General features: G+C 37.4%; 1 protein-coding gene across 1 annotated transcript in view; it reads right to left on the bottom strand.

Moving 5' to 3' along the window:
• The window catches only part of SMCHD1 (structural maintenance of chromosomes flexible hinge domain containing 1), a 75313-nt gene that overhangs the window by 28701 nt on the left and 24346 nt on the right, over positions 1-22266 (bottom strand). Inside the window, exons 20-30 of the mRNA XM_009886643.1 lie at positions 17087-17231; positions 16742-16838; positions 13498-13570; positions 12498-12637; positions 11352-11486; positions 10250-10477; positions 9414-9562; positions 7458-7546; positions 6183-6301; positions 5351-5518; positions 3966-4091 (exon numbers count right to left, since the gene is read on the bottom strand). Of these exons, the coding sequence (XP_009884945.1) occupies positions 3966-4091; positions 5351-5518; positions 6183-6301; positions 7458-7546; positions 9414-9562; positions 10250-10477; positions 11352-11486; positions 12498-12637; positions 13498-13570; positions 16742-16838; positions 17087-17231 (1469 nt within the window). The remainder of the gene's footprint in view (positions 1-3965; positions 4092-5350; positions 5519-6182; positions 6302-7457; positions 7547-9413; positions 9563-10249; positions 10478-11351; positions 11487-12497; positions 12638-13497; positions 13571-16741; positions 16839-17086; positions 17232-22266) is intronic.

The raw sequence follows: 22266 nt of genomic DNA on the forward strand, positions 1-22266 counted from the left end.
AGACTGCTAGACAATCTGGAGAAAAGCATTATGACAAGTGATGGAGTACACTACCTTATTTATAAAAACTTAATAACAAACCAGAACTAATCTCTGTACCATAAGAAATGGCAGTTAATCTAATGCTAATAATGATAGATAACTTCCTGTCAGAGTTGTTTAGGACAATAACACGAATCATAGAATTGTTTTGGTTGGAAGAGACCTTTAAGATCATTGACTCCAACTGTTAACCTAGCACTGCCAAGTTACCACTAAACCATGTCCCTCAGCACTACATCTACATGTCTTTTAAATACCTCCAGGGATGGGGACTCAACCACTTCCCTGGGCAGCCTGTTCCAGTGCTTGACAACCCCTTCTGTGAAAAAATTTTTCCTGATACCCAATCTAAACCTCCCCCAGCACAACTTGAGGCCATTTCCTCTTGTCCTATCACTTGTTACTTAGGAGAAAAGACCAACCCCCACCTTGCTACAACCTCTTTTCAGGTAGTTGTAGAGAGTGACAGGGTCTCCCCTCAGCCTCCTTTTCTCCAGACTAAACAACCCCAGTTCTCTCAGCTGCTCCTCACAAGACTTGGACTCTAGAACCTTCACCAGCTTCCCTGACCTTCTTTGGATGTGCTCCAGCATCTCAATGTCCTTCTTGTAGTGAGGCGCCCAAAACTGAACACAGTACTCAAGATGGGGCCTCACCAGTGCTGAGTACAGGGGGACGATCACTTCCCTAGTCCTGCTGGCTACACTATTTCTGATACAAGCCAGGATGCTATTGGCCTTCTTGGCCACCTGGGCACACTGCTGGCTCATATTCAGCCGGCTGTCAACCAACATCCCCAGGTCCTCCTCCATCAGGCAGCTTTCCAGCCACTCTTCCCCAAGCCTGTAGCACTGCATGGGGTTTTTGCGACCCAAGTGCAGAACCCAGCACTTGGCCTTGTTGAACCTCATACCACTGGCCTCGGCCCATCAATCCAGCCTATCAAGATCCCTCTGTAGAGCCTTCCTACGCTCAAACAGATCAACACTCCCACCCAACTATGTGTTGCCTGCAAACTTACCGAGGGTGCACTCGATCGCCTTGTCCAGATCATTGATAAAGATATTAAACAGAACAGGCCCCAATACTAAGCCCTGGGAAACACCACTTGTGACCAATGACTTGTACAACTCCAATTTACCAAGCACATTAATTAGGTCTGATTCTAAATACTTTGAATTCAATATAAATTCTACTATTGACTTTAAGGAATTCTCACTAAATCCCATTGTTAGAAAATAACTCCCCTTTAACTCATTTGTGTTCTTCAAGGTGTGTTTTCTATGTGCACCCTGTCTTTGCAGCACTTACTTCCCTGGCACTGAAGTGAAATGGTATGACTGGCAGTATCATTAAGCGATACTTGCCTTCACACATTAAATGGCAGAGAAGCTATCACTTCACTCTCCTCATCAACCACAACTTTCAAAAAGTGGACTGTAGGGTAGCAGATAGAGAATTCCTATCCTCTCACAGAAACGGGTATGAATCTTAAAGGATACTAATACACTCTTAAAGTAAGTAGAAGCTGTTTCTTCTGCAAGTGTATGTGCATGCTACCTTAGCCTTACCTAAGAAACACCCTGTCACTGTATCAAAAGAACCTGAGATAGTACTTTTAAGTTTAAAGGACAGCAAAGGAAGACATGGATATATTCTGAGTTCTTCTGTAATGAATTCCTCTCTAACAAGGGAAATCAATTTTTGCATTGATGATATAAGACAACAATGTAGGGCAAATGTTTGTCATTATCTGAGTAGTGTTTGGCATTAAATTGCTTCCATTTGCTACTTCAGCACAAATTTCATGAGACTAAATGTCTAGTGTCCACTTACACAAAAACAATGGTTTTGGAATACTTGAAGTGGGCAATTTTCTTCCAAAATTATTTTCTTTCCCAAATCTCATGTCAGTAAGTTAATAGAATGAAACTACATTAAGAAAAAAATAGTGAAAGTTTATTCATAATGGATCAGCTATGGGAGCATGAATTTATCCTACCATGTCACTAAAGAAAGGCAATGACAAAAAATGCGTGCTTAATGGTTCAAATGGAAGGCAGCATTGCAAAGATATACTAAAAAATACTATAAATTGCAAGACGTTTTATAAACTCTTCTGAAGAGTATATTCAACTCAACAGAGTAAGTCTGTATTTGAAATTACTGTACATCACAGAACGGAAAGTTTTTATTTTTACAGAAACCAGTGCTTTGTGTATTTCCACTATTGAGCTGCACATTAGAGTTCCAAATGTTTCTGTTCAGCCATACTCATTTAGTTTTGGACCTGTAAGACAGAGAATGGAGTACCGAAAACGCATGCTGCAACTGCAGAATATCAGGCTTAAGAGACTTAGAGGACGGGATATGAAATATAGACAGACACCTTCAGTTCCCAGAAGCTTCTCATTTCCTTTGGGAGACTGTGCATAAAACCTATTTGAACTGCCAAGGCAAGACAGTTCTCTGAAGAGGTTCTCCAAGATACTCATAAATACTGATCCGATGTCTGCTCAGCAAAGAGCAGTTGGTTGCTCTGCTAATACATCAAAGTAATTCTTAGAAATGATACCAGTGTTAAGTTCTGGGAGAGTGCGCTGTAATAAACACATTATAACAACGATCCATCTTGGCTTTCAGAACACTTTCTCCTGGACACATCGCACTTGGATAAAGAACATGCAGAGTTCCTAAGACATGCTGCTAGTCCTCCTTGGAGGAAGGCATAATGTCTGAAAAGACACAGCATGCCACCACAACATCTCTTTGATGAGGCAACACAACCATACAGTATTGCTGTCGAGAACAACATAACTAGAAGCTCTAAGGAGTTGCAGCTGCCATTATAAAGGCAGCAGTTTGGGCAAACAAAATATCCCAAACTATGAGGCAGGCTTCTATGGCAAGATATTCAAAAGAGCCAGAAGAAAAATGCTCAAAATATAAGAAGTTTCCTTAAAAATATCCAATAAAAATAAGTAATAGTAGCATAGTTAAACTGGGAGAAAGGTGAGGCTGTGGCAAGGTTCTTGAGGGGTGAGCAAAAGAAAGTTCTTGGATGCTGTTTGTTCTGTGAGAACGGACAGACACAAACGCATGACAAGAAAGAACAAAAAGGGAACAAGACCAGCCCTGCATGAAAAAAAATGTCACTTCTAGAGGTGGATGAATATACCCTGTATTGATAATGTACACATTCAATATAAAAGTCTCCCCACTGAAAGTTAGGAACATTTGACAGTTTGACTTCTTTTTCCACTAACATGAACCAAAATTTTAATAAATGGAGTATCTTGTCAAACGCTTTCCTTCACAAGGACCAATGTGCAGACCATCTGACAACCATACCTCACATATGGAAAGGACAGTAGCCACTTAAATTTGAGTTAGACTTGCATCCTCATAGTTTTAATTTGGTTTATACCACTAATGCTTTTCACAGGGATAATCAAGTAGGGAGCAAACCCTTCTGACTAGCTTTACATACAGACCGTAAGTCATATATTCAGGAACTACAATCAAAGAACCACCAGGTAAAAATTATTGGGTTGCCAGTTTGGACCATATCATTACCATTATCCATTAAATTACCTTGGATGAAGTGGGGGATGGGGTGGTGTGGTATGCATGCAGCTTTGCAAAAAAGGTTCAGTAGAAAGTCCAGAATGTATACTAATTACGCTTGGACACAGTACTATAGTACTTTTGTTATATTTGTGATTGTTATAATGAAAGGGACGTAAGCAATCTGTCCTGGGAACTGTTTATGTTACTTGTTGACACTGCTATTATATGGCATTAATTATTCTTTTGTGCCCTTACAATACACTTTTCCAAAAATGTCTTGAAAATGAAAAAGATAATGTAGACATGACAATATTTGTGTTAAACAAAGTTCACATAACAAGGCCTATGCTTACCTTTAAGTTGGTACTCTTTGTAAGGCTGATTTTGACATTAGGTTCAGGAGATGGATTTCCCCACTGATCACACAACTGAATAATAAGGGGCTTCTGCAATTCTCTACCATTAATCACTGAAACAGGCTGGAAGAGATAAAAATGCATTATGCTATTCTCTTCTAGGTGTATCAGACATCCATAGGTCAGGAATCCCCAGAGCAATGATGTCTGCCTTTCCCATAGTATTTGTCTCCCGTAACAGCTAGACCATGACAGAACTGTAAAACTCCAGGAAGGTATTTCTAGAGTTTTCCCATCTACATTCTCTTGCCATTATAAAATGCACTACTTGAATTAAATTGCATGTGTTACTCGTGTTGATGTGACTAAAACGAAGGACATGTTTCTGAAGAGGCTTATCAAACAGTTTCCTTGTTGTAGAAAGAGCAAATGGCCTATAACTTTTACCTTCTGATATATCTTGACAGCCTTCTAGAGAGTAAAAATAGTTACGATACCCCTGAATCTTTTGTTTCAATTTTTTCTTCAATAACTTCCTTCACCATTTTCCCAACGTGCCAACCTTTATTCCTGTTCTCTATCAGAGAACCCATTTTCTTTTACCTGCTTCCACTCACATATTTTGCTCTCTGCTGCAGCTTCAGCACTATCACTTGAATAGCCAAAGTAAACATCGAAAAATAAATTAAAGGAATCCCAGCAAATAAATGGATGGTACCAAAAATCTCCATCTTTACCATTTGATAGAAGTACTGTGCTGCCTTCCCACTTTCTGACTGTAAACACTTATAACCTTAAGTGAATTTGGGGCTGCCTCCCTACATCCTAAACCTCAAAAAAACCCAATAGCAGATAAAGGAGAGATGAACTGCAACCTATTACTACCATTAAGTACAGTATCTTTGGCAAACAGCAGTGGAAGACGGGTGTTAGGATCCATCCCACAGTAAAATTGCTGCAGCAAAGAATAATACATCTGTAAAGGGCAAATGGGACAGACTAAACAGTTTAAGAGATATTAAGAAATAGTGTTGTAAACACAACACATGAGTTAGCTTACTCCAAATTAAGTCTACTTTTAAAAAACTAATGTAGTCAGCTAGTTAGATGCTTCACATCTACAGTCCCATTTAAAACATGTCTACACAATTAAGACAGTTTGCAAAATACTTACTTAGTTTTGCTTGTGTTATGTTACTGCGTATAGAATAAATAAAAAAAGTCTCTAGAGCTGTCACATTCTGACGAACATTACAAGTATCAATACTAATAAATCAGGGGTTTCAGCTTTGAATCCTGTGCTCCAAAAAGCTCTGGAAATAAAAGACTTACTGACTAGTGAGTCTGTTGTTTTTTTTCCAAACAAAAACTGTTCAACTTACCTTTTCTAACTCTGGCCAATCCACAAACTGCAATTTAGCAGGGGGTCCTGCAGTTAAATTTACTCTGAGAAAGTCAGAAAATTCACGCCAAGCGAAGCACAATTCTTTGCTTCCAAGTAAACTCGGTTTAAACCGAATACCTTTTACTCTCATTGTTAGAGTACTTTCCTATTGAGAAATAAAAAGATTTTATCAAGAACAAATAAAGGGAAGGGTAATTTATTCATTTTTTCAATATGCTATTTTAATATTTATGCCTGCTAGATGCTATTTGCTGTTTTTACTGTGAGACTGGACTAAAAATTAAACTACATGTTCTATTCCTTTTGTTAAATTTAAATGGATTTCTTGTGTAAGAAGTGATCAATTTCAAACTCAAGCATTTCTCAGGAACCTGTTTTTCAATGCATACACAACTTATTTTAAAGGTATAGAATGCATTTTAAATTAAACTATGGCAGACAATATCAGCAGCCTGTTCTACAAGTTCTTCAAAAGATCATAAAATCAACTGCACCACCATAAACAAACACAGAAGAAAAGGTATAGAACAATGGACTAGAAACAAAAACAAACCTGACTCAAGGATGAAGGGAACTGGCGCCCATATTGTACAGCTGCAGCAGGGAAGGGTTTTTAACAGATGCTGCTGTATTCCTTAAAACAGGATCACATGATCTCATGCTGTAAGTCTCTATCTTCTCACAGCTTACCAACCAGTGTTTAATTTGACTACCTTTCCACAGTTTTGGTTCAATTCTGTGTGACATAATTAAGACAACTACCACACAAAGGCCACAAAGAAATAAACTGTATGACATCTTCTAAATACCTGCCAAGTTATTTTCAAATTTGATTTGTCAAGTCCAGGCCCAGAAACTCCTAGGGAATTTACACATGCAGATGTCACCGTCTGAACCTGATTTCCATACTGATCTGTAATCATTACATCTGTTAAAAAAGATGATGATGATTAAAATGATTGTTAAGGTGATTACCTCAGCAGCTGCTTTAATGAAACACTATACAACATATGAAATGTAAATGTATAAAACATACACACAGTATAGAGAAAATTTACATGAGTATCACTGAATCACAGAATGGCTGAGGTTGGAAGGGACCTGCAGAGGTCACCTGGTCCAACACCCGTGCTCAAGCAGGGCCACCTAGAGCTGGTAGCCCAGGACCATGTCCAAATGGCTTTTGAGTGTCTCCAAGGATGGAGACTCTGCAACCTCCGTGGGCAACCTGTGCCAGTGCGTGTCACCCTCACAGTGAAAAAGTGTTTCCTGATGTTCAGAGGGAACCTCCTGTGTTTCAGTTTGTGCCCATTGCCTCTGGTTCTGTCACTGGGTACTGCTGGGAAGAGCCTGGCTCCATTTTCTTTACACCCAATTCTTCAAGCATTATACACATTGATAAGATCCTCCTTGGATGGAGGATACCTTTTGGATATCAAAAGGGTATAAAAAAATGTATCTATAGTTATATCATATTTGTGCTTCCCACTTCTTTTGAATAAAAAGATTATTTCTTGCTACAAAGTTAAAAGCAAAAAAAATCTTAAAACTGAAAGCTGTTTTTCAATGTTTGTTCTACGTGCTTTTCTTCGCTCACACAGAAGCTTTTAATGTCCCAAAATACTGTAAGAATTTTTAATTTCTTACTATGTCATGTAGCAACTGCATATAGAAACCAAAGGAGAATGACAAGACTGATGCCTAACATGCCTTCCTCTTAGACTAAAGTTAACCTTAAAACGTCTCAGTTTGAAGTGTATGCCTTTGAAATAGTCTGAATGCTGTTATGGCCTGTAAGATTTCAGAATATATGAACTAAACACAAATTTACAAACAATTGGAACTCTGTGGATGTTCCAATGTACAAACCAAGAGGTAAATTTTATTGAAGAGTAACTCCAGAATTGTAAGACAGCAATTAGAGAAGTCTGATCATCATTTCATGAATGAAAATGTAAACCTGTTTTTTATTTTCAAATAGTTGAAGTTAAATAATTCTTGATGACATCTGTATGCATAACAGGCTAATAAACTACAAAAATAAATGTGTCTTACAAGAAATTAAAGAATATGCAAATACTCACCAATTTCACTTTGTAGTTCTTCACCAATCTGCAGTGTGTTTGGTCCTTTTAATTTGCATTTAATGTGTTTGGGTTCATCAGGATGTGGTCTAAGTCAGCATATGAAAATTGACTTATAATCATTCTCATTATAACATAATAGCAGGCATGATAAAACATATAGTTATCACTCATGTGCAACTGGATTTTTTTTTTTATTTTATTTATCCTTGCACATATTTAGATTTTACCTTATCTATAATAACTTGCCTACCAGTATTTTACCACAGATCAGATCATTAGCCAGATCAAGCAAAACTCAAGTTTGGAGTATTTTAAATCTTGAAAAAAAAATAAAAATAATCCCAACATCTCTAAGCCAAAGTAACATACCATTGTCTACATACTAAAATACATCTATTACTGTAAAATCAATTGTAATATCAGCATTAATCCTGATATGTACATACAAGGTATCAGTCTCCCTTGCTACGAAATATTTGCTGACTTCTTAAGGACCTGATTACAACTAACATAGCTTAAAATTTTTAGTGATACGTTTTTTCCTTAAAAGCGAAACAAAACCAGAGCACATTACAAAAAACAATGGAGAAGATGACCAACCGTAAAAAAAAAAAAAAATAAATCAGATTTCCATTTCCTCTTTTGCTATGATAAAGCAGAAGTCATCAGCCTAAACTATGCCTAACACTAGTCTCAAAAATATTTTCTGGGGTGCTTTGAAACAATCTCAGACTTTCCTTCCATTTACTTGGTGAAGGTTAACATATGTTATGTGCTGCCTCCCCAAATATTTAAGAGTTATCTGACATCTGCAAGTTATTTAAGATTTAAGGAGTTATCCAACACAATGTTTTTTCTGTGTCCTAAGCTAAAAATTATGTTCAGATCTTCAAAAATCCTCTTAGAATGACCTCCAGTTAATTTTTGACAACTACAATAGAATAACCCCTAAATAGAAGTTCTGTGATCTCAGACAGAGATCTCGGACAGAGATTGCTTTTCAGTGACAAGCAAAAATGTATTGAAAACATTCAATAAATCAATCCACTGTTCTACTTCCATTCAAGAAAAGAGGTATCAATTCAGTCTGCTTTTCTGCTGTTCTTAAAACAGAAAATACTACTTAACTGAAAATTTTTGTCTCTGACAGAGCTGTATCATGGACAGCTTTTTACAAGCATTATGCTCTCAATATTTTAAAGAAACTTATTGCTTAGTCATGTAATTTCTTTTTTCTCTACTGTGCTCAGATCTGTGCAATGCCTAATTGCTGCAAATTTACCCCTGGCATCAGTGTGCTGTGAACTAGTTACTTTTAACCTATTAAGAACATGTGAAATACACTAAAGTCATTTAGAATCAGATTTATCTGAACAAACTTTATAAAGATACAGTAAGTAGAGCTAACTGTCTAGAGTAAGACTAAGAGTATTACACTAAGAGTAATAAGCAGGCAATTTTAAAGTTCAATTTACAGCCTGTCACTTTTGACTGAGACACCAGATGCATCCAGCATTTGGCTAGAAAAATAACTATCTTTAGCTTTAAAGTAATAACCTCTGTAACGGTAACTATGAACTTCATAGTGATACTGCTCTTTGGTAACCAGTGACCTGACTCTTCATTAAAACTAGTTATTCTATAAGCTAATGTTTCCTGAAAGTTCTCAAAGACAGCCATAATCATCTTCAGTGTATGTATACTTACAAAAGTGATTATAGGGCTGGATACAAACAGATGTTGATGGAATCTTTCACATAGGTCATGTTCTCATCTGTAAACAACTTGCCTAAAAACCCCCATCCACCCAGTCAAACCTACATTCCCCTGTTAATTTGCCAACTGCTTTCATTATTTCAGCCTCTAGAAAGATTTTTTTTTTTACCCAAAAGTACAGATCTACAATCCTTTGTCAACAGTATAATTCATAAAAAGTATTTCAAATGAACAAACCTGACTGTGAACGCACTCTCCAAAGACACATGGTCATCAAGATAAGTAATTAGACAGTAACGTACATCTTTTACTGATGTTGGTACTTTTACATCAGGTAATAATCCCTGAATCAAATGTTCTCTGTTAATTTTAGGAGTCCAGTTAACCTAAAATTAAAATTTCTTAAATTAATCAAAAGCTAAATTATTAATGACTAGCTACATAATATATCTGTGGTGATTCTAAATGTGCTGAAGTAACATACAGGCAACAGAAACTTTCAGTGGAAAGCCTGTATACTTCCCAACAGCAACCAATGCTATCGTCTCAAATACAGAAAATTACTCTAAAAAAACCACACAGCAGTGTTTCCCTCACTTATCTTGAGTCAGGAAACCTCACCAAAAAAAAAGTGCCACATAATTTGGTGAAGCTTTACCTTTTGCATTAGGCTCCACATATGCACACAGACAGAGGGATAAGATAGGTAAGCAAATCCTCATGAAGCAAGATGCCTATTCAAGGTTCCTAAATGCTGGGAACACCCCAGATTTGAAGAATCATAACTACATCGGAATTATTTTATTGTGTTTAGGAGAAGAACTGGAAATTACTAGCCTGCTTTTCATAATACTACCCTGAAGCATTATTTAATATTTCAGTAAGTGTCTTTATCTCATTAAGGACACAACTTTAACAAAATGATTTTTAAAAATTTATTAAGCAGAGACTTCCCATGTTTAATAATACAGTCTTGAGGAATATTATTTCGTAGTCTGATGTCTATGGGTTTTAGAGACTCAGCATTGTATATCTCCCCCACATTATGGTGCTGCTTACTCAGAAGTACTTGCCTTGATTTTTTCTGCCAAAGCTGGAGTTATGTGTATCTCCCTTTCTCCTTCATCATACATCTGAAATATAAGGTTGTGCATGACATCGCCAGCAAGCCAATTAATTTCATCCTGATGCTTAATTTGAATAGCTTTTTGTCCGTCCATACTTAAGACCTGTAGCCTTGCAACATGACTGCTGGGAAGAAGTTTAATAATCTTTTCCACCGCTGGCACGTCTTTACAATTCTATACGTGGGGAAAAAAGATACATAATTGAGATATTAATATACATATATGCATAAATATCACTTCATAATAGCCTTTGGCACTACTCTGGATTACCAGGTGTGATCAGGTGTCCAAACATGAAAACAGCTTGTCAAAAGTAAATCAAAAGAATATGCCAGAATACTTACAGCTTTTAACAGATACTAGAATTGATGCTAACTATTCAGAAAATGTTTTCTCTTCCAAAAGTACTATGTTACACAACTTACAAAATATTTCTTAAGAGTAGTCATAAGTATCCTTTCATATAGGTCATCTTGCCATATTAGGATTTGCTTACACATTTTTCGGGGTAAAACACCACAGGTTTTATTTTCTCCAACAGTGTGGCTCTCCTGACTTCCAGAGAACTGAGATTTTCAACAGCATTTAAAATATTCAAACTTCAAGAGCTTTAAGACTGAAAAGCTACAAAATGCTATTGATTTTTAACCTTTGAAAAAAAAATATCCTTATTCACTGAAGTTTTGGGGAATATGTTGCCATACCTATTCTGGCTCTAAGTGCTTATGCAATGAAGGCAATTTGTCAGAAGGATACAGGGAGTAAAAAGGGGAAGAAAAATCTGACAAATAATCCATATTTCTGAAACACTTCAGGGATTGCAGAAATAAAGAGTAAGAGGTGAATAAAAAAATGGAAAAACTCTTTGCCTTTTTATGATTTCCCAGAGAGGAAAAAGTGCAGCCACCTGATTATCAGGCTTAGGGTAACCAAAAAAAGTAACTTTTGGGGGTTGAGCTGATTCATAAAAGACTTCAGTACACTAGCAAGACAGCACAATAAACAGTTTTCAATCTTTTGTTCACCAAACATCCCAATCAATACTTACAAGTATTTCAATCCTTGCTTTCAGGATCTGGTCTTTCTTGATATTCTGTACATGTATAACTGGACCAGTTAAAATGTTTGTTCCTGCATTACTGCAGTCCACAGAATACACAGGAAGGTTTGAAGCACCTAAAAACTATTTAAAATGTAAAAATAAACTTCAGATTTCTTTTACAGAACTACAAGGTTTATTCCAGAAATGATTATTTGTACAAGTCCAAAAATATAGAGGATTATTTACAGATAAATTTGATAGCGTTCAGTTTTCCAGAAGCCTGCAAGATCAACACCTATATTTTTTCCACAGGTGATAAGTGACGTGTGGGAGAAAAGAAGAAGTTATAGAAGTAATATTTACTATTGATTCAACTGTTTTGTATTAACGCATAAACACTAATATCTTTTGCCATTATGACAATAAATTCAATTACATTGTTAAATACAACTTTCCATTAATTTTCTAAATTACACATTAAACAGAATTTAAATATCAAGTTCAACACATCAACATACTACTGCAGAACCAGTCTACAGGAAGAGAATGTAAACACATAAAATGTAAATGGAATGCAAACTATTTTGCAGTGGGAAAAATGTTTTTATTTGTTTACCTTTTCTTGCTGGAAGACTGATTTGACTGGAATTGGAAAAGTCCCTTTCTTGACATAAAAAAAACTAAGTCCTAAAGGGCAAAAGTTTTTTACTTCTAAAAGCTATAGTAACACCCTTCTGAACTTAGATAAGTGCTTATGATAATAATCTTATCTAGTATTATTTTTAGGCAGTAGACTTGCATTTTCATATTAAAAAAAATATAAAAAGTAAGCCGTATGAACAGTTTTTCCCTAACAAATTTTAGCATTGTATATGGCAAATATAACCTAAAATACCTTAAAACTGTAGCTATATATCCTCACATAATTTTCTCTTCTGTTCCTAAGGACAGGTTCCTCTGATTCCGAAACTTACTGAATGACTCATAATAGATGAGGCAAGAGAGGCACAGTTACGGCCACCAAGCTACAGAAACTTCAAAAGCGTTATTAGAGATAATGAAGTCTATCAAGATGCCAAAATAGGCTGTTTTCCTAGCCCTTTAAAAAGTAAGCATCAAAATCCTTATGGCACATAATAAAAGGCAGTTTACCTTACAATGAACTACCAACTTTGGCTGTGCTGTTATATTTCCGGATTCATCCAGCACTTCAACCTGAAAGGGGAAAGCTGTACCATTTTCAATCCTTAGAACTTCCGAATCTGGTTTTACCTTCAATTGACGAGGGGGGCCTGTAAAAATGTAGAATTGTAGAACAGTGGTTATATTTTAGATAACTTGTGAGACACTGGATTTCAGTTTTTTGCTACCTCAAAAAGTTTTTAAAGCCAAGCTTTTTTTTTGTGTGTGAAGTACACAATCTGTCTGCAAAATAAGATGGGGAAAGTCTGAAGTCAGGTAATCTGGGAGGCCAGAAATCAGCCTTCAAACTATACCTTATCTTCCAAATCCAGAAAAAAACAGATAACAAGGGATAACAGGTATCACATAAGGGAATCCTCAGTACCAAGACATCCACAAAACATAAAATTCTGGTAAGGGCAGTGGAAATGCAGAATTCTATATTCTTCTATTGCATTATGATAAAGTCAACATGGCAACACTTGAAATTTCAGACACAATCCCAACTGCTAAAGCATCCCCACCCCTTTGCTGGAGGTAAGAAACAGAATGAGCACTTGTTCATTCACAGATGTTTTCTACAGGGAGAACAAGTCAATGGAGATTAATACAGGTTAAAGGCCGTAATGCTGAAGAAAATCAAGAAGATAAATTCATTCATTCAGTGGTGCTAGGTTATAAAAAGATTTAGACTAATTAAAAAAAAAAAGGAGTAAAAAATCAGTCTCCAGTAAGCAGACAAATTCCAGCTGCTAGAATAATGGACAAGATTGAGCTGTGAGTTTGATGTTATTCCTGTCAAAAATGACATGCCCTTACCTTTATTTAGTTTCAGTCACCATTTGGATGAGCTAGAATATTCTTTTTTATGCCTTACTAATATTTTAGCTTCTTGGGAGAAGAAACATTTCATGAACAATGTCAGAATAAAGTTCAACAAAAATTCAATAATTATTTTAAGGATACTTACCAGGCTGCAATCTTATTTTAAAGATTTGTGTGTCTTCTTTCAAACCAGGAAGAGTAACCTTCATATTAAAGGTCTAACGAAAAGAATATTTTAAATATTAACCTTAAACAAAACCACATCATAAATTACGTCACATAGTCATGTCGATTCATGTATATGTAAATTTCAGAAGCCTATCCAAATTTTCTTGCACTGCTACATAAATCAAGATTCTTTTCTTGTACTAAGACCTATCTTTTTCATGTTGTTATTCCCAGAGACATTCCATATAGGATTTACGTGTTAAACTACATGGTTCTGAAATCATTAAAAGCAGCTATCATAACTTGTGGTTTCCTGCTTAAAGGCTGTTTAAGTGGGAAAAAACCCCATATAAATTAAAAAAAAAAAAGTAGTTTTAAAGAAAGGGTCTGCAAGTTCTTTGTTCATTATTCCTTAGCTAATTGCCTGAAGCAAGGCACCACAATTACTATCCATCTCATCTTTGAATAGGGTCATAAGAAAAACAACTGCTGTAGAACTACATCACTAAAACTGATTTTCACATTAAAATCAGAGAATGAAGCAGTCTAACCAATGATCTTAAAAGCACCAACTTTAAAAAACTATTGCACTGTTGATGATCTTAAAGGTCCCTTCCAACCTAGACAATTCTATGATTTCATATATTATGTGTCTGATATTTGAGAATATTTAGTTGTAATTCATTAATTGTCATTTTTACATGTTCAGAATTGCTGCCTCTGGAAAGGTTTAGTTTCATAATCCTGGCTTATGCCCTTCCTGTGCCTGACAGGGTATGTACCACATTAACACCTTGTAGGTTGGATGAAAACCATCAGGCAATTCTTTTGGTTTGCTGGGTAAGAGAAGCAGAAAGTGCAATGAGGCCTGGGCAACTGCAGCTACATCAAACATGAGCCCCTCAGAGGGTGGCGGCCACACGGGCGCTTGAAAACTCTCCAGCTCTGACCAGTCAGCCAACCCTACTGGTCTGCCTGCAAGCCAAGCAGCATGAGCCCCATTAAACCAAATGGTAAATCACGAGAAAAGGGAAAGGCAACATTTATTTATATGCTGGGGGAAGCTGGTGGGGGAAAGAAGGGAAAATTAATGCAGGAAATAAAAACACAGGAAACCAGTATAGCTGATAGCCGACATTTAATGTTAATAAGTTGAATTCAGTAGTTCATTCGATCAAGCTTTGTATTCACACACTAGACACCCCTCCCTTCTTTTAGTTTCAACTCCTTTTCTGCAATACTCATTTTTTACTTAATAATGTCTTCTTAATACTGCCTCTTATTAATCAGTTTATATCTTCAACTTCATTCCTTTTAATCTTTCAACATCTGTGTCCTCTAGGGAAGTTCTTTTCCCTTATGCTTCATGATACCTTTATCCACTTTCCTTTTGCCATCAAGTCTGCTTCTATGTATACTGCAGTACTTAAAAATGAAAATAATAATAAAGAAATATTATTTTCCTTTTTTAAAATCCCTTCTCCACTCGTCTCCTGACTGTATTTGAAATCCTGTAAGAGAGCAGTTGTCTTGATATTGCTTACACATTTGTCTTAAAATTTTATCTTTGCTTCTACCCACAATCAAAATATGCTTCTCTCGGTCTTGACTGGTTTGGGTGGAATTAAATCAATGACTACAGAAGTAAATGAAGTCTGCTTTCTCTTTCTTCTCTATCAGTGCTTCCTTCATTGACAACTGCGATATTCTGTATTTCCTATCTCAAGCAAGTTTCTCTTCTCCATTGCGCATGATTATTCCTTCAACATTTTTTTCCTTACTCCTTTCTCTGAAAAACATTAGCTTTAATTTTTTCCACACTCTCCATTTTTTAATTTTTGTTCTCTCATTCAATTTATCTTTTTAAATTCTTTCCAGAATCCTATTACTAGCCATTTGTCTGAGATATTTTAGCTGTTCTCCTACCATTTCAAAATCAACTTTTAAGATGCTGAAAATTTTTCCTCTGTTCTTCTCTGCTTCTTATTTTAAGCACTAAAAGTTGCACCATATTTACATTTTAAAATTATCTGTCATTTTTACTCTGTTGTCCCACCATCCTGCTTTTTTCCCGTTTCTCCATCTTAAACTGTCATGTTTTCATATAAATTAGAACTGCTACTTTCAGTTTCTGTATTGTCTCCAACATTTTATGCAATTAAGCAACCTGAGAAAAATAACAGCCCTTCTTTTCTATTATTATGGTATGGTATTATTTCTGTACTGCAGGTTCCTTAAATGACTCTTGGTCTTGCCCCTCACCAAATTATCTTGCTACAGCCTGTCACTTTTGCCCCTACACACTTTATTTCCCATAATCCACCTCTATCGTCTGTGATTATTCTTGCCCATCACCTTAAATTTTGAGCTTTACCTACAAAACTTATTGCATTTGACACCCTCCAGTTTTCAATAAGCAGGTATATGCTCCCTCTTCTCTTTACACAAATTTCCACCAGCAACATTATTTGCTTTTTTCTAATCTACAATATCGACAGTATAATGAGTTATCTTCAGTTACCTCAGTTCCTAGCATTGTCTTTACCATGCTAGACTGCAAGACTAAATGAAAGGATTAGGACCTGGTTAGAATACTGCGTAAATATGCCATATATGTTATTTTTAAATTATTTTTTAAAATCTTCAAATCTATATTTATCACAAACTTTATCTGTTTTATGAAAGAAATCTTTTTAGCATGTAACATAGGCTTTTGTTTTTACAGTAAATTAGCAGCTTGATTAGGTGCTGAGAATCCATTAGTAACACAGTCAATTTAGATGACATATATTTGCTACAGAAATGAAAAAAGTATTTTGGAAATGTCTAGAAAAGCTCAAGTATTACCACGCACATTAACTGCTACTACTCATCTCAACTACAAGAACGAAAGATTTCATTGCTCCCTACGCTACTTCAGCACCAGTTTAAACTAAGACAACTGATTCAGCATGCCGGGTACACTCTACCACACACCCATGTATTGCTCAACCCCTCCAGCTCCAGTCTCATCAGCTAACAGACTGCAGCCGTGGGAAAGACAAACTGCTCCAGGTAGAGCTGTAAAAGATCATTTGAAAATATCCCAAGAAATACCCGTAGTCAGTGTAGGTCAAACTTAGATAACACTATGTGATAATCTATTTTACACAAAAATTATTTGCTCTGTGGTGTTTTTTTTTTAAAGATATGTTACTTCAAGTTTAAATTGATCAGCCTACCTTGCCCTGGCAACTATTTATACAGCCTCTGGCAGTGACACCCTTAATGACGCACTTTGTTCCTGCAGTTACTTCTCCATACTTCAATGTCAATCCACTAGAAAAATACATAGAAAACAAAACAGAATCAATTTAAAAATAAACACAGTGTTCTGATATACAAGATGCTTTTAGATACTGTTATGGAAATAAAAGCAAAATGCCAGTTAATTTATGTGAAAAGTATCCATTATATCACGTGGAGAAAACCCAAAGAATTACTATATTAATGTCACATTAAGAAAGGACAAAAAAAGTAACAAGAAAAAAAAAGAGGAAAAGAAAAAAAAGAGATGGTTGAATTACCTAGCTTCAAGAATTGGTTTCATGCAAGTTGCCAACTGTGTTGCATGACCAAATTCATCCTGTAATTCCAAAGGAATATTAAAAGGTACTCCAACTCGAAAAGGAAGCTCCAAAAGACCCACTGAAAATTTCTCTGGTTTGCCCTCTAAGAGAAAAGAATAATACATTTTTAGAATGAATTATGTGTGTTCATTGGCTTTTTCTTAATTAAGGCTGCAATTAAGTCAAGTGGTTTTCAGCTGCAAAGTAAGTAGGCTGTTCAGAATACTGTTTTAACCAAAATCATGGCTTATTGATTGATCTTCGTTTTTTCATTAACATGAAAACAATATTTAAAACATAATAGCAGATTAACAGGGCAGCCAAACTTTCCCAAGTACTTAGAACATTGATACAGCACCTGAAAGTGGACAAGTTCTTTGTGGACAGATTTTCTTAAAACATTTAATTACTTTAATTCTGTTAAAATAAAATCATTCATGCAACAAAATATTTTTGTTCTACAGCTATCCCAAATTTGAGAGATAAAGATGAGAAATGATAAGTATTTGAAAAAGAAATCTGCGTGCATCTTTCCTGTGAAATCTGTCCCTGTTAAGACTGCTTCTAATTAGGCACTAAAAGATGAGACCAAAAAGAGCAGTAAAAATCATAAACCATTCTATCATTCTAGGTTGCAAAGGACCTTGAAGATCATCAAGTTCCAACCCCCCCTGCCAACACCTCCCACTAGACCAGGTTGCCCAAGGCCACGTCCAGCCTGGCCTTGAACACCTCCAGGGATGGGGCCCCAACCTCTCTGGGCAACCTGTTCCAGCGCCTTACAACCCTCAAAGTAAAAAACTTCTCCCTAATGTTTAATCTAAACTTGCCCTCTTCCAGTTTAAAGCCATTCCCCCTCGTTCTATCACTACATGACCTAGTAAAAAGTCCTTCTCCAGCTCTCCTGTAGGCCCCCTTTAGGTACTGGAAGGCCGCAATAAGATCTCCCCAGAGCCTTCTCTTCTCCAGGCTGAACACCCCCAACTCTCTCAGCCTCTCCTCATAGGAGAGGTGCTCCAGCCCTCGGATCATCCTTGTGGCTCTCCTCTGGACATGCTCCAGCAGGTCCATGTCCTTCTTATGCTGGGGACTCCAGAGCTGGATGCAGTACTTCAGGTCGGGTCCCACGAGAGTGGAGTAGAGGGGCAGAATCACCTCCCTCAACCTGCTGGACATGCTTCTTGTCATGCAGCCAAGGATGCAGTTGGCTTTCTAGGCTGCGATCGCACATTGCTGACTCATGTTGACCTTCTTGTCAATCAGCACACCCAGGTCCTTCTCCTCAAGGCTGCTCTGGTCCTGCATCTACCTGCAGTCTTTGACTACAAGTAATTACGACATGTCTGCTATGAACACCCCGCATCAAGAGATTTTAGTTTCATGGTGATTCAGTACTATAATTGCCCAGCTGCCAGGCAGCCAGTTCTTAACCAAAGCATGTTTTAATTCTTCAGGGATGTTAGTGGCATTTGTAGACTAAACAGAAGTATTTGGAAAACAGTATTTTAAGGATAGCACTGACAATAAATTAAACTGCTATTTTTCCTTCATCAGCTGGATGGCCCCTCTGGATGACAGCACAACTCTCTGGTATATCAGCCACTTTTCCCAGTTTTGTGTCATAAGCAAACTTGCTGAAGGTACAGTCTGCCCCATCATCCAGATTGCTAATGAAGACATTAAACAGGACCAGACCCAGTATTGACCCTATTGACCCCTGTAGTAACCACTAGTTACTGGCCTCCAGCTAGACTTCGTGCTATCGATCACCACTCTGTGGGCTCAGCTGTTCTGCCAGGTATCCATCCACCTTGCTGTCTGCTCATCCAGCTCTTATGCCACCAGCTTCTCTATGAGGATCTTACGGGAGACAGTGCTGAAAGCCTTACTAAAATCTAGATAGACAACATCCAATGCTCACTCCTCATCCACCAAGCTAGTAATTTCATCACAGAAGGTTATCAAGTTGGTCAAGCATTACTTCTCCTTCGTGAATCCATGCTAACTACTCCTGATGATCTTGTCCTTCATGTACCTGGAAATGGTTTCCAGGATTAGTTGCTCCATCACCTTCCCAGGGATCAAGATGAAGCTGACTGGCTTGTAGTTCTGTGGGTCCTCCTCCTTGCCCTTCTTGAAGATAGGAGTGACATTTGCTTTCCTTCAATCATCAGGCAGTTCTCCCAATTGCCATGATTATTCAGTTACTGACAGTGGCCTCACAATGACATCAGCCAGCTCTGTCTGTCTCATGCGTGCACCCCATCATGGGCCATGGACACATATGACCAGTTGCTCAGGTATTCCCTGACCCGGTTCTCTTCGACCAAGGGTATATCTTCCTTACTCCAGACCTTCCACTGGTCTCTGGGGCCTGGGATTCCTGAAGGTCCATCTTGCTAGTAAATATTGAAGCTAAGAAGGTGTTCAGTATCTCAGCCTTTTCCATGTCCTGTGTCCCCTGCCTCACTCAACAGAGGGCTCATGTTTACCCCAGTTCTTTTGTCACCTATGTATTTATAGAAGCCCATCTTGTTGCCTTTGATATCCCTTGCCAGGGATTCCAGTTTGAACTCCAATTGGACTTTGGCTTTCCTAACCCCATCCCTGTGTGCTTGGATAGTTTCTTTGTATTCCTCCCAGGTTATCTGTCCCTGCTGTCACCTTCTGTACACGTCTTTTTTTGTTTAGAGTTTTGCCAGGAGCTCCTTGTTCATCCATGCAGACATCCTGGCATTTTTGCCTGACTTCTTGTTCATTGGGATGGACTAGACTTGAGCTTGGAGGAGGTGATCTATAAATATTAACCAACACTCTTGGGCCCCCTTTCCATCAGGGCCTTATCCCATGGAACTCCACCAGGCAGATCTTTGAGGACGATGAAGTCTTCTCTCCTGAAGCCTGGGGTTGTGAGCTTCCTTTTTGCCCTTCTCCCTTTCCCAGTCCTGAACTCTGCTATCTCATGGTCACAGCAGCCAAGGCTGCCTTCAACCTTAACATTCCCAATGACTCCCTCCTTGTTTGCGAGTATGAGGTCCAGCAGAGCACCTCTCCTTGTTGGTTCCTCTATCACTTGAGTCAGGAAGTTGTCATTGATGCACTCCAGGAACCTCATGGATTGCTTATGCCCTGCTGTGTTGTCCTTCCAGCAGATATCAGGGTGGTTGAAGTCCCCTACAAAGACCAGGGTCTATGAACATCATTGCTTCTGGCTGTCTGTAGGCGGCCTGATCCACTTGTTCTTCTTGGTCAGGCGGCCTATAGCAGACACCCACTACAGTGTCATCCATACTGGTTTGCTCTTTAATCCTCACTCCTAAAATGCCCCAGTTGGCCCATCATCCATCCCCAAGCACAGGTCCATGCGTTCCAGATGTTCTCTTCACATGAAGGGCAACTTCACATCCTTGTCTTCCCGGTCTGTCTTTCCTAAAGACTCTGTATCCATTGCAACATTCTAGTCATGTGAGTCATCCCAACGAGTCTCCATGATTCTAGCAAGATCACAGCCCTGCTGTCTCTAGCTCATCATGTTTATTCCCTATGCTGCATGCACTAGTGTACGCGCAGTTCAAAAAGGCACCAAAGCATGCTGATTTCCCAGAAAGAGTCTGGGGGATTTTTCCATAATGGTGCCTTGTAGGCATTTCCTTGCATACATGCAAATACTGGATGTGAGCCCACTTCAGCCCTATTCTGTTGATCTTGTGATTTTTCTGTCACATCACTCCAGGCCCTTTGCTGTCAACCATGTCCATCACTCTCTCATAGGGCTGTTGGTAACTCCCTTCCTCCCCTGTCATTCCTTGTTTAATTTCGGCTTGTTTTATGCCACTTCAGAAAAAGGCAAACTCACAGCATGGCAAAAGGGCTGAACAAAACTTTTCCTTTTGAACTGGAGACTGAGAGCCAGAGACCAGGAGAAGACCTATTTTTTTAATGTATGTAGGCGACAATTTTTTTGATTACTATATACACGCACACTTACACAAAAGGATGAGTGTTGGTGATAAGACAGAGCAGGGGATGTATAATCGTAGTTAGCATGTATTTTTGCAAATTAATTTAGCAAGTAAATAACTACAGATGAATTATGTACAGAAACAAAACTACAGACTTTTTTTTTAAATGCTATGAAATTTCATTTACAGATAACATATTACTCCTGTATAATTTAAAAATTAATTGTGTTCCATATTTCTGGACAGAAAGACCAACTTCAAACTAGTCTACATCTTTACCCTTTTTCATAAATATATGCCTATTTTCCCTGCAACTGAAATCTTTTCAGCAAAAAGACATAAAACTTCTTCAAAGAAGGGCTTATAAACAGAAACTAACCAGCCACTGACAGATAAATGCACACAAAGCATTTAGGAAATAAAATTAACATCTTAGAGGATGAGAGAAATGGAACTAGTGAGGCTGCACCAGAAACATGATTTAACCATATACTGTATATCTTAAGGTCTTCAACAGTGTCATTAAAATCGGAATCCACAAATTTTCTGGGGAAGGAATATCCTGGAAGGATTTGATCAGTCACATACTATTTCAGGGCACGGATATACATATCAGAGCGTATGGCAAGACAGAGTAACATCAGATATATTTAACAGTATTATTTCTATTCTGGTATCCCAGTAATTATTTTATCATGGTTAATCCAAAGATACACGCCTATTGTAACTGAATGTGAATTTAGTTTTGCATAGGATTCTTCTTTTAATTAAAACAGAGACTTCAATCTCAACATGCTTATTTTAAATGTATAACCTGTTTTTGAATGAGTTTCTCTCTGTGGTTTATGTACAAAAGTTGGCCTAATAAATACCACTGTTATGAAAGAATATTTATGCCAATGGCATGAAGAAAAACGGTGATTCTAATTAAGTAGAAGTTACTTTTATTAAGTACATTTAGGAAAGTTCACATCAGGGAAAAGCTTTTGATTCCATCAACACTTAATTTTTTTTATAAAACTGATTGTATAGCAGAGCCAACACGTTACAGGTGAGATCAAAACCTATTAAACAAAAAATTACTTTTCCCTGAATCTACTTCATATTTGACATGCAAACGTTATTTTTCAGTGCTGAAAATTATGTCTCAACTAAAACATGAATAATTTTGATATA

Source organism: Charadrius vociferus, unplaced genomic scaffold (assembly GCF_000708025.1).
Source record: "Charadrius vociferus isolate BGI_N301 unplaced genomic scaffold, ASM70802v2 scaffold45, whole genome shotgun sequence".
Classification (NCBI taxonomy): domain Eukaryota; kingdom Metazoa; phylum Chordata; class Aves; order Charadriiformes; family Charadriidae; genus Charadrius; species Charadrius vociferus.